General features: G+C 49.7%; 1 protein-coding gene and 1 long non-coding RNA gene across 3 annotated transcripts in view; one reads left to right on the top strand and one right to left on the bottom strand.

Annotated features, from left to right (window-relative positions):
* The window catches only part of RAB11FIP5 (RAB11 family interacting protein 5), a 35757-nt gene extending 21871 nt beyond the window's left edge, over positions 1-13886 (bottom strand). The window contains 1 exon segment of the mRNA XM_033838265.2: positions 13456-13886. Coding sequence (XP_033694156.1) covers positions 13456-13886 — 431 coding nt within the window.
* A 626-nt stretch (positions 13887-14512) lies between these two features.
* On the top strand, positions 14513-17894 carry LOC109551190 (uncharacterized). Of its 2 annotated transcripts, none has more exons than XR_002177913.3 (3): positions 14513-14647; positions 14978-15054; positions 15934-17894. It is a non-coding gene; the product is annotated as an uncharacterized lncRNA (long non-coding RNA). The 2 variants fall into 2 exon arrangements; XR_004521727.2 differs by having other exon boundaries at positions 15534-17894.
* The last annotated feature ends 1112 nt before the right edge of the window (positions 17895-19006 follow it).

Here is a 19006-nt window from a genome sequence, read left to right as displayed (position 1 = left end):
CCCCAACTACAGCTGCCCCTTACCCAGTTTATTTCTTTAACATAATTAATACTACCTGACACAGGGTGTGTGTGTGTGTGTGTGTGTGTGTGTGTATCCCACACAGTAAAATGATGTATGTATACACGGCTGTTTAATGGCTGTCTTCCGCTGCTCTACAGGCAGGAACTTTATTCTGCTCATCTGTGTGTCACCAGACTTAAAAGAGTGGTCACTCAAATATATTTTCAATGAACTAACAAATTAATCTATGAATTAACTTAGGAACTTGTTTGTCCCTGTTCACAACTGAACAACTGTGTAATGTTTCTATCATCACAAACCCACAGGTCTTAACCATGAGACCAGAAGCTCCCAGAGCAAAGAGGGTGCCCCCTGTCCCCAAAAAGAGCCTCCTGAGGAAGGAGCCACGTGCCAGGCTTCATGGGGACAGACAGTTCCAAAAGGGCACCTTCTTTAACCCTGAAGCCCTCATCCCCCATTCCTGAGCAAAGAATCTCAGTAACTTCCCTGATAGAATACACCAACCAGATTCGGGAAGTGCCCACTTCCTGAATGGAGGTCGGGTGTTGACCCCACTCTAGCCCATCACTATGGCCCTAATCTCATCACCATTAACAACCATACCTCTCTTTTAGCACCTACTGTGTGCAGGCGCTATACTAAGCACTCAACACACCAAATCAGATCCCAGTCATCCTCTTAACAGCCCCAGGAGGCAGGTGTGGGAAGCAGGCCTCAGAGTGGCTCCAGCATGGACTCTGGAGCCAGGGCTGCCTGGCGTAAGCCCCAGCCCACCACACGCCAGCTGTGCGACCTGGAGTGGGTCACCCAGTCTCTATGCATTTCCACACCTGCCTATAAAATGGGGGTAATGGGTGTCCAATCCCCTCACAAGACCACTCTGACAATTGCATAGATTACAGGTGAAGCACTCAGAACAGGGCCTGGCACACAGGAAGCGCCACACAAGTGTTAGTTCTTATATATTTTAGCAGATGCAAACACTAGGGCAGAGAGAAGTGCATAGGGTTAAGTCAGATGCTTCTTTTTAGTACACAGGGAACCAGGATTTGAACCCAGGCTCCCTGTCTCCAGGGCCTCCGGCCTTGACCACTGCACTAGAATGCCTCCCTCTGCAAGTGCAATACACCACACACCGGGCCCAGAAACCCCATGTCCCTGCCCAACCAAAGGATTTCTCTAAAACAGGGGGTCTGTGTTAGACGGGAGAAAAATTACATCTTTATTTCCCCTAATCTCTAACTGAAATTTAGTATTTCTTTCAATTATGAATTTTTGCAACAGTAGTGGTATAGCAGCAGTACCTATGAATATGTCACCAAGAGAAACCGGTATTTTCATGCCACATTACAGTTGCTGCAGATGTCGCAAAATATTGTTTATACTCATCACTACTTTGAACTTTAAAGTTACAGGTTTCCCCTGCTATCCAAAAGTGGAGCATTCCTATGAAACCTTTCATAAGCTGAAACGGCATAAAGTGAAGAAGCAGTTACCTTAGGACACATCTTGCTAACGGATGCACAAAATAAATAAAGATAAAGCACAGATGCTTACAGATACAGTTCAAAGCTAAGGCGAGGGCTTGATGTGAGGTGCTGAATGTAGTTCCCAGAGAAGGAGCTGGGCGGTGCCACTCTCACTGCTTGGGATGCGCTGCCTCTGTAAGGCTCACTGCAAAACACACACTTGAGTGCATGTCTTCCCCTTCTGGCCCCAACGCACGGCTCCCAGGCTGAGATCCAAATCAGATGACAGATACTGCACCTCATGTCCCACTGGGTATGAGAGGGCCTTGCAGGGGCCGGTAAGGGGCGAGGAACTGGCCAAAGGCCCTGCGGCTCCCGGGCGTCACGCCACAGTGCTCGGTCTGACCCTCAAACACCCTGCATGCCAATGAAGGTGACTCCGGAGAAACAAAAACAGCTGGGTGCACCTGCTAGTCAGGGAGCAGGCTGCTCCTGTAGCTTGTTTTCCTCATGTCCCCAATACCACAATCTCCAATGTAACTGGGCTGGTGCTCACCTGAGCCTTACCTGCTCTGGCTACAGCCCACCAGGTCTGCAGCTTCTCTCTTCTGGCAGTGGCTGCCCTGGCCTCTTCAGAGACAGGTCTTACCTCAGGCTAGGGAACAGCTCCCACCATGCTGGGGATGAGGGGCTTGCAAATCTGACAGTTGTAGGAATTGAACCCCACCCCAAGACAAAGGAAGCCAAGAGGCCCTAGGAAGACAGTTGTGCTGCCCAGTGTACTAGCTGGAGAATCTTCTAGAATGAAAAGTGAAGAACCAACGTGAAGGAAAGACATACTGATCCATTTCTCCTTTCCTGGCCTCACTCTCCCCATCCAGCTTCTCTAGGGAGTCAGTACAAACAGGGGCTGCAGGGTTCCAGAGGGGAAGAGACTGCAACTCAGAAAGTAGATGCTGGGGAAAACTCTAGGAGAAGACACCAAGATATCTGTCCATAACATTCTGATGGACATAACAATCTAACCCAATTTCCTAAAATCCAGGCCAGCCAGCCATCAGCCACTTCAAGCAACACTGTATTGATGAAATCATTTGCTCTCAAAAGGCCTGAAGCCTTCAGAGACTGTTCACCCTGTCCCCGTTTCCCCAGGCTCCCAAGGCCCCGCAATTTCTGCTTTGGCAGAAACCCATCAGCTACAATGTGGGATGTTCTCAAGGACAAGTGATTCAGCTCCTCCATCAGGTAAGGGTATGAAACAAGAGGGAACTGTTACCCTGGGAGACTTAACAGCCAGGCACAGTATGGAAGGGAGCCCTGTTTGGATCCTGATTCAACAAACCACCTATGAAGAGACAGTTCTGATATTAAGGGAATTTAAATATGGACTGGATATTGATTGGATGGTTATTAAGGAACTGTTGATTTTGTGTGTGTGATACAAGCATCATGATTATGTTTTTTAAAAAGCACCCGTGGGGCTTCCCTGGTGGCACAGTGGTTAAGAATCCGCCTGCCAATGCAGGGGACACGGGTTTGAGCCCTGGTCCGGGAAGATCCCACATGCCACGGAGCAACTAAGCCCGTGCTCCACAACTACTGAGCCTGCGCTCTAGAGCCCGTGAGCCACAACTACTGAGCCCATGTGCCACAACTACTGAAGCCTGCGTGCCTAGAGCCCGTGCTCCACAACAAGAGAAGCCACTGCGATGAGAAGTCCACGTACCGCAACAAAGAGTAGCCCCAGCTCGCCGCAACTAGAGAAAGCCCGCGCACAGCAACGAACACCCAACGCAGCCAAAAATAAAATAAATAAATTTATTTAAAAAATAATAATAATAAGCACCCGCATCTGTTGGAGGTGGTTAGAAACACCTATTGACTCATCTATACTCCCCTTCTGGTCCCACTTGAGACTAACAGGGTCTTTCTATTAGATCCCTGCGGAGGTCAGCGGGTAGCCTTGGGCCAGGACACAGGCTTTTTTCTCCCTGTCCTATGACTGAGCCCTGCTCCTGGTTGAATCCCTGAGCCTTGTGCTAACTATCTACTCATCTCAGTAGCCTCAGCACAGGGCGTGGCGTGTGAGATCCTGACAGCTCATCCTGACACTCACAAAGTCTCAGAGGCACAGGGAACTCGCCACTGAAATCCCAACCAACCAGAGAAGGCCTCAGCCAGGCTCAAAACGTTTCCCAAGTATTTGCCAGAATAAGAAAGGGAGTGTCCTCGAGAAGCTTACATCTTGGTGGGAAATAAGATAGCTACATAAATAAAGGAAGAAGGTGATTAACACCACAAAAATGCACAAATAAAATGCACAGGAAGGTTAAAGAGAAGACAATTTTGGGAGGAGTAGTGAAGGACATGATAAAAGAAATTTTCACATATTGAGATATAGGGAGGTCATTCTGGCTTATCTGTGAGTTAACTTGAATCTTATGCTAACTAAAATAGCCTGTTTGTGGCCTATCAAACCTACATTGTACATCTGCTTTAATTATTAGAGAAAAGGACACAGTGACCAAAAGTAAAGAATGTCCATTCTTTAAAAGTAAAGATTAAATGCTTATCTTCCTGGGACACCAATGCTGGTACTCCTTTGATAAGACTCCTTTCCCAGGTGCAAGGTCATGCTGACTTGCTGTGTACATGATGCTGATCTCTGTGCGTGTGTGTGATTTCTTGAAATGTACAGTATCCCTGACTTATTTAATGTTCTTTGTTCTGAGAAGATATAAAACTGTGCTGGAAACCATGCTTCTCTGGAGCAGTTTCTCAGAGTAATCTGGGAAGTGGGCATCCAGGCTAGTCCTCAGTTTGGCTCAAAGAAAACTCTTTTCTATTCTTATTATAGGTTGCTTATTGATGATTTTCATTGACAGATGTAACATTTATACTGGGCCTTGAACAATGGGTCAGGAGGCAAGGAGGCAGGTGAAGAGACATTCCAGGTGGGAGGAAAAGAATACACAGATGCCCAGGGCTGGAGAGGTGAAGATGGGTAAAAAGGTGCTTTGGAGCAGAGAAGACTGCCCCAAACATCATGCTAAAGAGCTATAGCCTTATTCTGGGCCTGGAAGAGCACTACAGGGTAGGAAACAAGGATAAAACCTATGGCTGCTGTGCTGTAGGAAGAGCAAAGGACAGCAGGGAAAGGGGCAGCAGAGGGGCAAGGCAGCAGAAACCAGCACAGAGCCAGCCAACCCAGGACAGGTCCCACGGCCAGGCTGACCCAGGCAACTCCTTGTGCCTCAGCAGTTATTTCTCATCATAAATTAATAAATTGGCATTCTGGCTTACAAAAATGCTGTAGCAGCTATGCTAACAGTCTAGAGGAGATTTAAAAAAAAAAAAAAAAAAACCTGCCTAAACTAGGACAGGAGCAATGGGGAAGGTAGGAGGGGCCGGAGTGCCCTTCTCCAAGTGCCCCCTTCGTCCCCTGCAGTGGCACTCAGGCAGAGCCACTCCACCTGTGCTCTCACTGCTTACTGACTGCACAAAATGTTACTCACCTTTTATGCCCCCCAACCCAGGGAAAGGGCCTGATATATGGAATACCTTCTAACACCTGCTGGATAAATGAGATGGCATTGGCAGAGCTTAGCTTCAGTACCAAAAATAAGTGGAAAAAAAATTATTTTAAAGGAATAGTGGAAAAACGCAAGGGTTGGAAGACAGGAGACCCAGGTTCTAGTCCTGGATCTGACTTACAAAGTGGCTTTCAACCACCCACTTCACCTCTGTCAAAGAAGGGTGATAAAATAAGCCAGTTAGGGGCAGGGAGAAATGTCAACTAAAACTGTATTACATGGAGTTTGAAGAGACGGCTGGAAAAGCCTTTTCCCCAGAGGCTCCTCCATCTAGATGCCTTCCCTCCTCTCCAAATCCCCCACTCAGGCAGTCCTCCTCACACACGATCAGAGAGGAGACGTGTGGGCCGCAGGCCAATCCTTGATGGCTCCCAACACTCACAACCTCATCCTGCCTTTGATTTGGTATCGACGGTAAAACTGCAAGCCAGGCACAACTGCAGGAGAGGACAGTGCCTCTTATCAGGCCTCTTATCACCTACTCTGGCTCTGTGCCGGCACCGACAGTCCTTGGAGCCCAGAACCATCATTTCATTAGCTACCCCTGGCTCCATGGGCATGGCTTGCTCAGCTCAACCTCAGAGCCCAGCCAGGACCAGCCTCCCTCCCTCCTGGGCACAAACATCTCAGCCAGTCCTCATCGCTCCTGCTGCTGTAGGCTCCAAAGGTTTATCTCTTTGTCAGCTTGCCTCGGACAGAGGCCAGGGACCCACGCCTGCTTGGAGCCAAGTCTAACCACACAGCAATAGAAGTATGTATAGTTGAAAGCATGATGTAGGGAAAAAGCACTGGGCTCAGGAGGTTAGAAATCTGGCTGCCACTAATGAATCATGTGACCTTGGATCAGTCATTCCACTCCTGAGACCCCAGTCTTGACCTCAGTAAAAATGGGGGTCACCCTCCCTGCCCTCAGGGAAGAAGGAAGTGAGGTGCTGGGAAAGCACTCTGAAAAGTAGGCCAACCCACACGTAAAGATTTGGGTTTATTGTCTGTCAGGGCCTTTTATAGGCTGTCATCAGCCCCTTGGGAGCGAGGTGGCCCAGGACCAAAGAGTGATGACCCCGCCCAAGAGAAAGGAGAAAATCAGCAGGATGACCTCTCCCAGGGGAGACAAGGGAATAAGGAAGAAATTCTACTTAACCAAACTCCCCTCCCCAGTTTGCTCCTAACCCCATATTCACCCCAAACAGGGTCTTGAGTCACGGAGGACAAAACTAAGTAGTGGCTGTCTTCCTGCCAGGGTCTCAGTTCAGACTTGAAACAGGTGGAGACAAGCAATAATACCCCTGTGTGGGGAAGCCAGACTTATCATAGGTACAGACCTGTGTGTGTGAAGAAGGCTGCACTTGTGCAAACACAATGGGAGAGGGAGAAGAAATCTATAACGCATTGGCTTTTAAAAGCATATAAGAACTGGTAATGTTGACTGCTTCTGAAGAGAGGAGCTGGGTGACTCAAGGTCGGGACAAGGGAGATTTTTCACTGTGAACCCTATGTATCTTTAGAATTTTGAACCAGGTAAACTACTCAAAAAGAAATAAGAAGTAAAGAAAGCCAGGTTGTTTTGCTGAGAGAGGCACATAGGAAACTAAGCTTGGCTCCCCTCCACTCCCTCTCTTGGCTCAGCCCCACCACACCCACCTTCCCTTCCTTCCCTCCCTTCTGGGTCTCCCTCCCAGAAACTCACCCAGCCACCACCACGCCCCACCTGTCATTCAAGGTCCAGCCTCCTATAGGCAGCCCACCCTGATCACTCCAACCCTGGTGAGTTGGTCCTTCTTCTGACCCTTTCCTTCTCTCATATTTTGTATATGCTGCTTTGTTGGTTAATTATCCTTCCTGTGTTAAGTCTTGTCTCAAACATATTTTTGCCCTTCTAGGGAAAGGGCTTTATATTTTCTTTCTCATGTTTCCTCCAAAGCCCTGACCTAGGCACAGTGGTTGCCCAGTAATTGCTTCCTAGATGTTGAACAAAAGAAAGGGGGAAAAAAAAAAAGCAAACGACTGCATGACTGTAGGAGGAGGAATGGATGGCTCAGAGCGTTCTGTCACAGTAAAACAAGCATGTGATTTCTTGGGAAAGGTCAGGAAGTCTTATATCTGTTGATGATCCCAAGCCCAGCTCTACTGCACAAGCCAATGGGAGCAAACCTCCCGGGGGGTGGGGGGGGGGCGGTGCCCGGGGCCAAGGCAGAGCTTTCCAGGCCTCCCCCGGCTCCTGTGAGACAGTCTAGTGGCAGTGATACCCTCTTTCCCAATGCACCAGGCAACACCCCCATCCCCTGAGAAAGATATAACCAGACACGGAGCTGCAGACTAAATGCACTTACCCCTACCAGCCAAGGCCTCACACAGGAGAAGCAGGTCATGCTTCCAGAGCCCCCAAGCCTAACCAAAGACATGGGCTTTGGGGAGGAGAGAGGAACCCTAAGGAGGGCAGCTGCTGAGCACCAACTTCCATGCAAAGCTGAACCCTGGGAGACATGGGAGAGGACCAAGATGGGTGTTACAGCATGGTGGCGAAGAGCACAGAATCAGGAGCCCGGCTGTCTCGGTACAAATCCTGACTGCCATGTACTGTGTGCCTTTAGAAAAGCCACTTTAGGGCTTCCCTGGTGGTCCAGTGGATAAGACTCTGCCTTCCAACGAAGGGGGTGCGGGTTCGATCCCTGGTCGAGGAGCTAAGATCCCACATGCCCTGCGGCCAAGAAACCAAAACATAACACAGAAGCAATATTGTAACAAATTCAATAAAGACTTTAAAAATGGTCCACATCAAAAGAAAACAATCTTTAAAACAAAAAGTCACTTCACCTCTATGTGCCTCAGTTTCTTCACTCGTTAAACACAGTAACAGTACCTACACCTCAAGGGGTTGCTATAAGCTGATGTAAGTCAAATCCTTAGGACAGTGCCAGCACCTAAAAACGGCTTAATAAATGATATGCTAGACAAAGAAGGCTATGACAATCCTCCAAAATGGAGTGCTACACGCCGTCCATATGGGAACTCAGAGAAGGTGGGGTGGCAGACCAGGATCTCTGATGGCCAGCCTGACAGGCCCGGTGTACATCTCCTCCTCAGGGAGGCCTTCCCTGACCAGAGCTGAGCGCAGGGCTTCCGTCTGCTCTGAACATCTCCAGTGCTCCCTGGCTAGGCCCCAAAATACGGCAGCTGGCTATGGCCCCTCCTCCAAATGTGGGGGTCTGTCCTCCTAATAAGACTGCACCCTCTGGGCATGCGGGCTGCTGTGTCCATGTCCTCCCCTCCTTTGAACTTCCCACCCAACCAGTGGCCTCCCTCGTCCTCTGCCCAGGCAGAAAGGCCTGTGGATTAGACGTCCTTCCGGGTCTCAAGGAAGCCCCAAGGCTCCCTCCCCCTCCCAGCTGAAATGTCCCTCTCTCCCTAAAACCTCTCAGGCACTTCCACAGAAACCTTGGGATGCACTCAGCTTCCCAAATGCCGTCTCTTCCTTATCCCAAATCTGACAGCTCTTCAGGCTGTCAGGGCCTAAGAGAAACCACACAGAGCCCCACCCTCCCTAACTGCAGAGTAGCTGAGAGCCTGTCACTCTCCCTCCCCAGCCTCAATTTCCACACTTCTAAGCACTCTTCCAGTTCTGACATCAGAATTCCATGATTAAGGGCTGTGCTTCTCCTCGCCACCCCCAGGGTCAGCTGAAGGTCAAGGTGGCCCGTGACAAAGCCCCTCCCGGCAACTCTGTAGCGCTGCTTCCTGGGAGCTGAACTTGCTTATTCTGCTCACTGCGGAGAGACCTGGGCCCAGGACCACCCCCACAGGCCAACTCAGTAAGGGCAAAGCCATCAGAATCTTCCTTAACAGGACTGCCAGGTGCATAAAGGACCCACATCGCGGACTTATTTTTATTACTTGGCTGTGGGGAAGGGCAAAGCTTCTTCATGACCACACTATTTTGCAGAGGTCGGCCCTGCACAGGAAAAAATAGGGTACTGATTCCCAGAGAGCATACAGAGCTCCTGTCATTGTGTTAATTATCTGTCCCAGCACAGGGTGGGAAAGGCAGGGGAAACATCTGGACGAGGCCAGACCAGCCGTTTAGCATCGCTGGAGAGCGCGTCACAGCACCAGGTTGGCAGCAATAAAAAGAGTTTAGACAGCCCCCATCAGAAGAAAGGGACAGCCCTCAAGGTCGCTAGGATGGAGCTCTGCTGAGTTGCGCCTGTCCCTGGCTGCCTGCAGGGAGGGGAGAATGGGGCCAGATGCAGAGGGAAGGGGAAGCCGCTCAGTCTGACGGCAGAGTCACTCCCCACTCCCCAGACACTGCTGCTCAAGCAACCCCAGATAAAAACTGCCCCATAACTCAGGGAGATGCAGCCTCTGCCCTAACTGCTGCTTTTAAGTGCAGCCACACCCTTCCCGCGGCCAAAGCAGACTTGCCCAGCAGCCAGGTCGGGGGTTGGAGCAGGAGCCAAAGCCAAGGACCCTCGCGGCCTCAGCTGCTTCCTGGGGAGCAGTCACAGCTGCAAACATGATAAGGCTGTGGGTCACGCACCATCTACCTACAACAGCAATACACAGGCCATCTGGAGGCTAAGGGACAGATGGAGGCCCTCAAAGACCATGCCCACCTTAGGTGTACCTTAGGCCAGCAGGCTGCATTTGCCTCAGCTGCCTCTCCTATTGCCCCCAAGCCCGCCCTCCTCGAGGAGGTCTCAGGCCACCACCATCAGCCAGGCAGAAAGCTCTGGTCTCCAACCTAAGTCATCCTCAGCCACAGGCCTCCCATAGGCCCTTATAAAATCAATGAGACAGGTCTGACCAGGGCTGACAGAGCCTCTTAGGGGGCCACATTTGCAGCCTGCCCATGGTCACGTTTTAACCCAAACCGAGCCCACAGACTTGGCCTTCCCAAGGGGCCAGACTCTAGCCATCCATCCAACAGGCCCAGGAAGGGGGCTACTTACAGAAGGGACCACTTCACTCCACACGAGCACGCACTGGGGAGTACTATGGATGGTGGTGAAGTAAAAATCAGAAAGGACGCATCTAAAGAAGCTAAAGAGGGAATTCCCAGGTGGTCCAGTGGTTAGGACTCGGCGCTTTCACTGCAGGGGCCCGGGTTTGATCCCTGGTTGGCGAACTAAGATCCTGCAAGCAGCACAGCATGGCCAAATCAATAAAGAAGCAGCTCTTGGGATTCTGAGACCCATGATGATCCACTAGGGCTTTACTGAGGGAGACGGTTATAACTAGTTTCCTTGTGTATTACATTACATGTTGTTTTGACAATTTTCTCTTCAATCAGTTGGAAGCCTCCAGTGAAATCCCTCACCTCAAAGAGCACCCCACTAACAAAGGAGCTTTGGGGGCTGTTGAGGCACCTAGAACCCCAGCCCCCATCATCACCACCCTCACATAATGAGGGCCCTGAGAGTAACCCAACACTAATATCTTGAAAACCTGCTATGTGTCTAAAATGATACTAAAGTTTTTTAGAGATCCTGTCTTATTTAATTTGTACAACTCTATGATTGTTATCATGGGTTACCTTTTCAGAAACGAGGAAACGGGTTAAGTAACTTGCCTGCTAGTAAGTGATAGAACTGGGAGTGAAACCTCAGTCTCCACGTTCTTAAACACTATGCTGCCCTGCCATGGAGGACAGCTGCGGAGCTGGCAAGCTGATCTGAGTTTGGCTTCAGAACTGCAGAGGCCTCACAAGACTAGCCCCAGTTCTCAAGACTCTGGCAGCAAAGAGAGTAGTGGAGGGCTGTGAAGGGCCAGCTCATTTCATGAGGAGCTCTCATACTTCTGTGAGTACCCTGCCACCACAGTCCTGGGGCTTTCCAGGACTACGCTAAGTTCTGTATTACCTCCTCCTATTACATGAAAGGCTCCTCTGAGACAGGGGACATCTCCCAGATCACAGCTACCAGGCTACTAAAACCTCACTCCACCATCACTGCTGTTCACTGACCACCAGGCATATCCAGGAACTGCACTAGATGCTCTAATTACATATGCATTTCATCCATTACATCAATCCTGTCAAGGTATAAATTAGCCCCATTTTACAGATGAGAAAACTGAGGCACCAAGAGTTTACTTGACTGGCCACAAGGTGGCAGGTTTGGAAGGGAATCTGCAACTCCACAGGCCCCTCCTCTTAACCGTGAGACTGCCTTTCCCCAATGGAGTTCTGTCTGGGCAACACACGGCTATGATGTGCTCTCCTGGAGTTCTCTGCCACCATTATCCAAAGCTGAGGAGGGCACACCCCAGTCCTCTCCCCAATGGAAAATGTGCAGACTCACTATCTTAGCAGCTCACGCCAAGATGCTCCAGGAAAGGCCACCAAGGGTGGCCATGAGAGCCAGAGGTGGAAGGTGCAAACCGGAGTGGCGTCAGCAGCCCTCACCCTCTGTCAGTGGGGACGCTGTTTGGTCCAGTAAACTAAAAGATCAGGCTGATTTCACAGACTTTCCTGCTGCCCACTACAAGTCCCCCTCCTCCTGCCCCCTCCAGGTTCTATAAATAACCCAGGTCAATGCATCAGAGGAAAGGCAGCCAGGTGGGTGTGGAAAGATCCTGGTGGAAAAGATGACTTCTATAAAGTAAATAAGGCTCCCATTCAGATCAAGGGGACTGTCCTTGGCTGCTAACAGGCGCACATGGGCCGACAGACATAGACAGCTCAGTTAAGGAAGAGCCAGAGGCCAAGAAGAAAGCAAGAGCAGGAACTGAAGAAAAAATCAAAGCCCCTCCCCCACCCCGTGCAAGTCACTGACCTCACAGAAGCCACTCCCCACAAGCTGAGACTTTTTCTGTCTGCCCCTTAGTCTCCCCTCTAGTGCCCCCCACCCCCAGCCCGAGATGTGTTATCTACCAGTCGGGTCAGATTAGCTGAGAGGTGGAGACTGAAGGACTGGGAAAGAAAGGGGTGGAATGAATTTGGGGACAGGAGCCTCTTCAGAAGAAGAAAGGGCTACGAGAGCCAGAGGAGAGCTTTCTGCCTCACCCCCACCCCCTTGGGCTCCCTGAGCCAGGCAAGAGGGAAAGGACAGAAAAGGGGAGGAAAAAAACAAAACAAGGGCCAAACTATACCACATGATCCACACCCAGCAACCAAACAGCAAGTCATGAGGGAAGGAGAGAAGGCCAGGGGAGGGGGAGATGGAGCTAAGTCACAGCCCTGCCCAAACCTGCCCTATGCTAACCCCTTTCCCACCCCAGGCTGCAAAGAGCCATGAAGGCCTTCTCTACCCACATTTTTGAAATGTTCAAGGTCAGATCCTTTTCTATCCAAATCCTGCTTTCATTTGGGTTTGTACCAGGCTCATCCTTCTCCAGCAAGCCTTCCCAGATTTACTCAGTTGGATGCCATTCCACTTGGGTAAACCTTTCCAGCAACTGTCACCAACCCCTTACCCTCCCCATCCAGGGCCCATGGGCCTAGGGGTGGCGTCACCCCAGTTAAACACTTGAGTGACCCAGGGCAGGTTGTCAGCCCTGCGGACAGGCTTCCGGATCCTGCCCAAGCCCAAAACAGGAAATGAGGCTCCAAGCCTGAAGCCTTGATCTTAACACAGGGAAAGTTAAACGCTGCCAAAATAAATGATTTTTTAAAACCCACTGGTAAACCCTCTGGCCCTTCTAGGTTTAACTGACTGGGAGATTGTCTCCTGCTGTCCATTAAGCACGTGCTGCCTCCACCTCAGTCAAGATGCTTGAAGCCTGATTAAAGCGTTTCCTTCCTTTACTGAAAGGGTCTCCTGTTCTCAGACCAGAGACACAGAAGGGAAGAATCGGGGGTGTCTCTAAGCAACAGAGGGCATCCCAGTACCAGGCAAGAAGCAGATGCCCTCTGCAGCCTCTAGATTTGGTGGGGCGTCTCCGTTCATCCTCTGCCCTCCTCGAGGACAACACTGCACCTTCCTTCCCCCACAGGGCGAGGCAGGGCCTTCCCATTCCCCTGCGGGCCTGGTGTGGAACAGGCGCCCGAAGGCAGTTCCCTCCCCTTCGAGGAAAGTGAAACACGCCCGGAGGCCCTGGGAATGGCCACAAGATTTTCCTTCTTGAGTTTCCCACAGTCCAAGAGCCTCTGGATCCCACTCCTAACTTTACTTGACAATCTACTCCTAACAATAGGCCACCATTCTCACCTCCCCCCGGCCTTCCAAGGACACACCAGCGGCCAAGCACAGCCCAGCGCACATCTGGGGATCGGAAGGAGATTCCGTTATGCGAAGAACCAACTTGTCGGTTTATGCCCTTGAGCGCTAGGCAAAAGGTCGCACCGCCCAGGCCGAGGTTCGGGGTCCTGCGTCTCCCCAGCCACGCCCCAAGAGGCCCTTAACCGTTTCCGCTCCCGCGCGCCCCTCACTCACTGTGTGTGCTGGGCGCGGCCTGCGCCGAAGACCTCGTCCAGCGCCACCACGGCCTGGCCCAGGAACTTGTCGACGCCGATGAGCGAGCGGTGCATGGTGGTAAGCACTAGCTGGCAGGCGGCGGCGGAGCCCGCGGCCCAGGGCGCCGGGCCCGCGTCGGTCTCCTGCGCCCGTAGCAGGCCGTCCAGGGCGCCGGGCGGCAGCTCGAAGGAGCACTCTTCGCGCCACTCGGGGCATCCCAGCGTCTTCTCTACCACCGACGTGCTGTACTTCTCACGGCCCACCTGGATCACCGTATACGCGTCGCTGGTGCTGCCCGCGCCCGAGCTCTTGCCCCGCAGCCCGCGGGCCCGCAGCACAGTCACCTGGACGTGCGTGGGTAGCCAGCGGGAGGGCCCAGCCGCCGTCTCGGCGCCCCGTACCAGGGCCATGGCGGGGGAAGCGGCGACGGGTGAGGGCTGGCCGAACCAGGCGTGGACACCCGGACCAAGTGAGAAACTGGGCAGCGGCGGAGGGCGGTCAGGATCCGGCTCGGAGCGCCGCCGCCGCCCACAGGCTCGGCCGCCGCAGCTGCGGGCTGGGCTGGGCCGAGCCGGCCGCTGCCTCCCCGCCTCCCGGCTGCCGGCCGCGCCGCGACGTCAGCGCCCCGCCTCCCGCCCCGCCTAGCGGCCGGCGTCCCGCGACTCGCGACCTAACCCGTACCCGCGCCGAGGTGCGGCAGAGCTTGGGGATGGTGGCCCGCACGCCCTCGCCCCGTCTGCTGCAGACCAGCCTGGAGCTGGAGGGTCGCTGAGCGCCGCGAGGACCGTGGGCGGGGCGCAAGGCCTCCGCGGGGGTAGGGGGGGGCTCCCGCGTTGGTCCCCAGGAAACCCCGCCTCGCCTGCAGGCAGCGCGGCACCCTCGGCCGGGTATGAAATGCCCGCTCCGCGTCTCCCGGCCAATCCCAAGTCGTCCTTCAAGACGTCCCTGCTCCGGAAAGCTGTCGCCGTAAAACTGCCCCGCCCCGTCCCTCCCGGCATGGCCATCCCCTTGGCGCTGGCCAGTGGGAGCGATGCGGACCAGGGCCGCTCCCCAGTCTCGAGCGGCACTCCCCCTCCTCCAGCCCGCCCCTGCCCGGGAAGATGCCTGCGTGAAACCAGAAGTGATTCACGCTGCGCCACGTGATGGCCCCGCATCAGCGACCTGAAAGCGGGTGAGCTGCCGCTGTCTCCCTCCTCCGCGCGCGGGAGGAATCACGTGTGCAGCCAGAACCTGGCGCGGGAGTCCAGGGAGCAGGGCTCGCCCTCTGCGGACACTGCGGCGGAGAACAGAGTGATGAACAAATGAGTAACCACATCAGTATTTAAGTGTTCCCTCGGGCCGCTGGGGCTTATGCGTCACGAGTTGGGGGAAATTATAGGCTCTGGTGGAGGTTTTAAACAATTACTTACACCCATTAAGTGCCTACTATGTGCAAAGCCCTGGGTATTACTTGCACGCTTGGTTTATTATTAATAATGATAACAATGGTTAATAATTACAGATGCTGAATTTCGGTCAATGCTGGTCCGTGTGCTTTACATGCGTTACCTCATTTTATCCCCAAAACAACCCTGTGGGGTAAGTATGGTTTTTATCCTTATTTTCAGGAAGGTAAAGTTGCAGCTTAGGGAGGTTAACCTGCCCAAGATCCGTAACTGGCAGAGGTGGGATGTGAATCCACACAGATGACCCCAAAGTCTGTACTTTTCTTTTTAACTTTCAGAGCCTGTATTAAAAATAGTATTTTTAAAAAGACATGTAACACACAGCTAAAAACAAAATAAAGTAAAAAAATCAAATGGGACAGAAACGCTTATGATGAAAAGCAAAAAATTCCCTTTCCACCCCTCATTCCAGGGATAACCACTTAAAGCCATTTGTGTTTTCAGGCCTGGTAGTTACCTCCATATTTCTACATAAAATGCTTACATAACTATATCTAGAGTTTTCAGGACTGGCCATTATCTATTGTCTTCCTCCTATGATAGATAATGATGTAGCTCACACCCACTTCCCTCCCTCAATCCTATGTAGTTATGCTTTTTTTTTTTTTTTAGTTCCTCTATTGGATACCTTGACAGTGGAAACCTTTATTTCTTCTTGGGGAGACTCTCCACAGTACCTCTTGACTTTTTTATGCTGTGAAAGGAGGATGCCAAAATCCCACTTTCCGGGCCATGTCCCCTACCAGGAATATGGTTGTACACCGGGCACCCGAGACTCATGGGAGCATATGCACCAAGGCTCAATCCTAACAACCTTCCACCTTAACTGTGATCAAAATGGGGTGGAGGATTTCTCCACACTGAGCCCCATAGCCCAGCATCCCTGTGGACAGCACCTAGCTTTGGAGACAGCCAGATCTGCCTAAGGATCTTGGCTCTCTGCCACTTAGCAGCAATAAGACCTGAAGATTAAGTCAGCTCTCTAACCTCTCAGCCTTCTTTCCTGATCTAGAAAATGGGGATGATGATTCCTACTTGAAACAGTTGCTGAGAAGATGACATGAGAAAATATTGTCAAAGATTTTAACACAGTGGAAACCATCACAAATGATCTCAAAGCATCTGAAATTCATATATAGTTTTTTTTCTGATTATAAGTTATTTGGAAAATATAGAAAAATATAAAGAAGGAAATGAAAATAGATTAGAATATCACTGTTCAGAAATAAACACTGTTAACAATTTGTTGTATTGCTTTCCAGTCTTTACACTATATGTTGTTGTTTTATATGCATTATGGTTGTGAGGCAACTGTACTGTAATGGTTAAACCTGTGGGCTGTGGAATCCTGGTCCTGGCATCTACTTTATGTGTACTATCTCATTTACCCCTGAAGACAACCATTTAAGGCAGGTGCTGTTGCTACTCTCAGCTTCACGGATGAGGAAGCTAAAGCAGCTAAAGTTTGGGTGATTTTCCCCAAGTTTCTAACTGGAAAATTGCAGATAGTGGACTTGAACTCAGGTCTGAGTGACTCTACTGCCTCTGGTACTCTGCCCTCACACTAGCTTGTTGGTCACCTAAGCACTACATCGTCTGAAGTCAATAAAGCGGGAAATGTTGTCATACCCATTTTACAGATGAAGAAATTGAGGTACAAAAAAGGTTAACAGACTTACCCAAGATTATAGAGTCAGGATGAAGCCCCTGAGAATGGATTCCCCAGGGGCTTTGCAAATGAAGATATCTTTACCAAACCACAGCTAACATATTTGTCACTGTCCTTTAATGGTTCTGTTTCATCTGTTTCTTAGCTCTTCAACATGACCAGACTGCCTCTTCCCTCCCGCCTCCCTCTGCCTCCCCCATGGAGTAGCAAGGCTCCAGGAACAGGCAAAAGAGAACTCAGATGGGCTACTCCCGCTCTCCTTCCTCCTGCCCTGGCCCTCATAGTTTGGCAAGGTCAGGCTTCCTGCTGACCTGAGATTGCAGTTGCAAGAGGGCAGTGAGGCCAGGAAGGGCTCCCCTGCAGGTCACTTGGCCCTAGGAGAAAGGGCGGGCTCTGCTAGCTGTCTGCAGTTGAGAAAAGAGCAGAAACTCTGAAGACACTGAGGTCTTGGTTACCTAGAGGTGTTTTCTCCTCTGGAAGATGAGACCTCCCATCCCCACCCACTGCAGTTTGATGTGAGGGTTACAGAGAGGACCCTCCTACTTCCTCTTCCTCCCCAGGGCTGGATGTGTTCACCGCCTCCCTGGGCCTCTCTAGTCCGTTAGGGACAGTTCTTGCTTTGAAAGAGTGGTCCTTTGTGTAATTTCCACTCATTGCTTCCCTCTGCAATATCATAACCCTTCCAGACAGGCACTTCAAATATATTTGCCTGACTCTTCAAGCTACGTTTCCTCCTGTCCTTCGCCCTCCCTCCCACATCTGTTTTCTAGGCCCTTCACTATAATAGAGTCACACAGCCCGGGTTCAAATCCTCGTGCCACGACTTACTAGCAGTATGAGATTGGGCAAATTACTGAACCCCAGAGTCTCAGTTTCCACGTTATAAAATGGGCCTAATAATGGGAAATCACTTCATAATGTTAGCATGAGAGCTATCTCAACATTCTGTAAGCAGTGATGAGTAATATCATCTTAGAAATCTTTGCTCAAAGCAAAAGGTTGTACCTCCTTATTGTTTGATTTGCATTTCTTCGATTGCTAATGAGATTGAACATTTTTTCAGTTATTAGTCATTTATATTTCCTCTTTTAGTGAGTTGTCTATTTTCTGAATTGTCTATTTTCAATGCCCATTTTCTTTGAAACCTTAACTTATTCACTTATATTAACCCTTTCTATGTTAATAATAACACTTTGTCTTTTATATTTATTGCAAATATGTTTTGACATAAGTTAAGTAGTCAAGTCGTTGAATTTCTTCCATTGTTTCAAGCTTAGGTTCTTCCACACTCACAGGTCCAATAAATATCCATTCATAGTTTTTCTAGTTTTTAAATTGTTTGGCTTTTTCTTTGTTCTTTCATTCTCTTTAAATTCTTCTAGAAACTATTTTGGTGAATGATTTGAGGTGAAAATCTAACCTTCTCTCCCCAGCAGCTATCCAAGTTTCCCAATACTTATTGAAAAACCCTATCCCTTTGCCACTGATTTTCTCATGTAAGTTTTTATATACATACTATAGAGAGAGTCTGAACTTTGTACTCTAGTCCACTGAGATTTATATCTTTTTGTCAGTGCTATTCTGTTTTAATTATTGTTGCCTTTTAAATGCTTTATACAGCAGAAGAGAAAATCTTTACTTATTTCTTTTTCTTCAGAGATTTTTATAGCTACTCTCACCTGTGTATTCATCCACATGAGCTCTAATGCTTTTTGGAATTGTGAGAGAAATTGTTTTGAGAAAAATTGACATCTTTACAAACAACAGCCATACTCTCGACTTCTATTTAACATTGTGCTGGAGGTTCTAGCTAGTGCACTTAGGCAAGAAAACAAAATAAAACTATCCAGATTGGAAAGGAAGAGTAAAACTATCTCTTTGCAGATTACATGACCTTGTAAATAGAAAATCCTAAGGAATCCACTAAGAAATTATTAGAACTAATAAATGGGTACAGGAAGGTTACAGGATACAAGATCAATGTATTAAAATCAATTGTATTTCTAAACACTAGCAATGAAAAATTAAAACAATTCCATTTATAAAAGTATAAAAAAGAATAAAGTACTTAGAAATAAATAGAATATAACAAAAGAAGTATAACAAAAGAAAACTACAAAACATCATTGAAAGAAATTAACAAAGACTTAATTAAATGGAAAGATATCTCACTTTCATGAATTGGAAGACTTAATACTGTTACGATGCGAATACACCCCAAATTGGCCTGCAGATTCAACACATTCCCCATCAATATCCCAGCTGCTGTTTTTGCAGAAATTGACAAGCTGATCCAGGAAATCATATGGAAATGCAAGGGACCCAGAATAGCCAAACAAGTCTTGGAAACGAAAAGCAAAGTTGGAGGATTCACACTTCCCGATTTCAAAACTTACTACAAATCAAGACAATGAGG

The sequence above is a fragment of the Tursiops truncatus genome, chromosome 14, assembly GCF_011762595.2.
Source record: "Tursiops truncatus isolate mTurTru1 chromosome 14, mTurTru1.mat.Y, whole genome shotgun sequence".
Taxonomy (NCBI): Eukaryota; Metazoa; Chordata; class Mammalia; order Artiodactyla; family Delphinidae; genus Tursiops; species Tursiops truncatus.
Note: the sequence above shows the minus strand (reverse complement) of the source record. Positions and strands in the feature narration are given on the sequence as shown.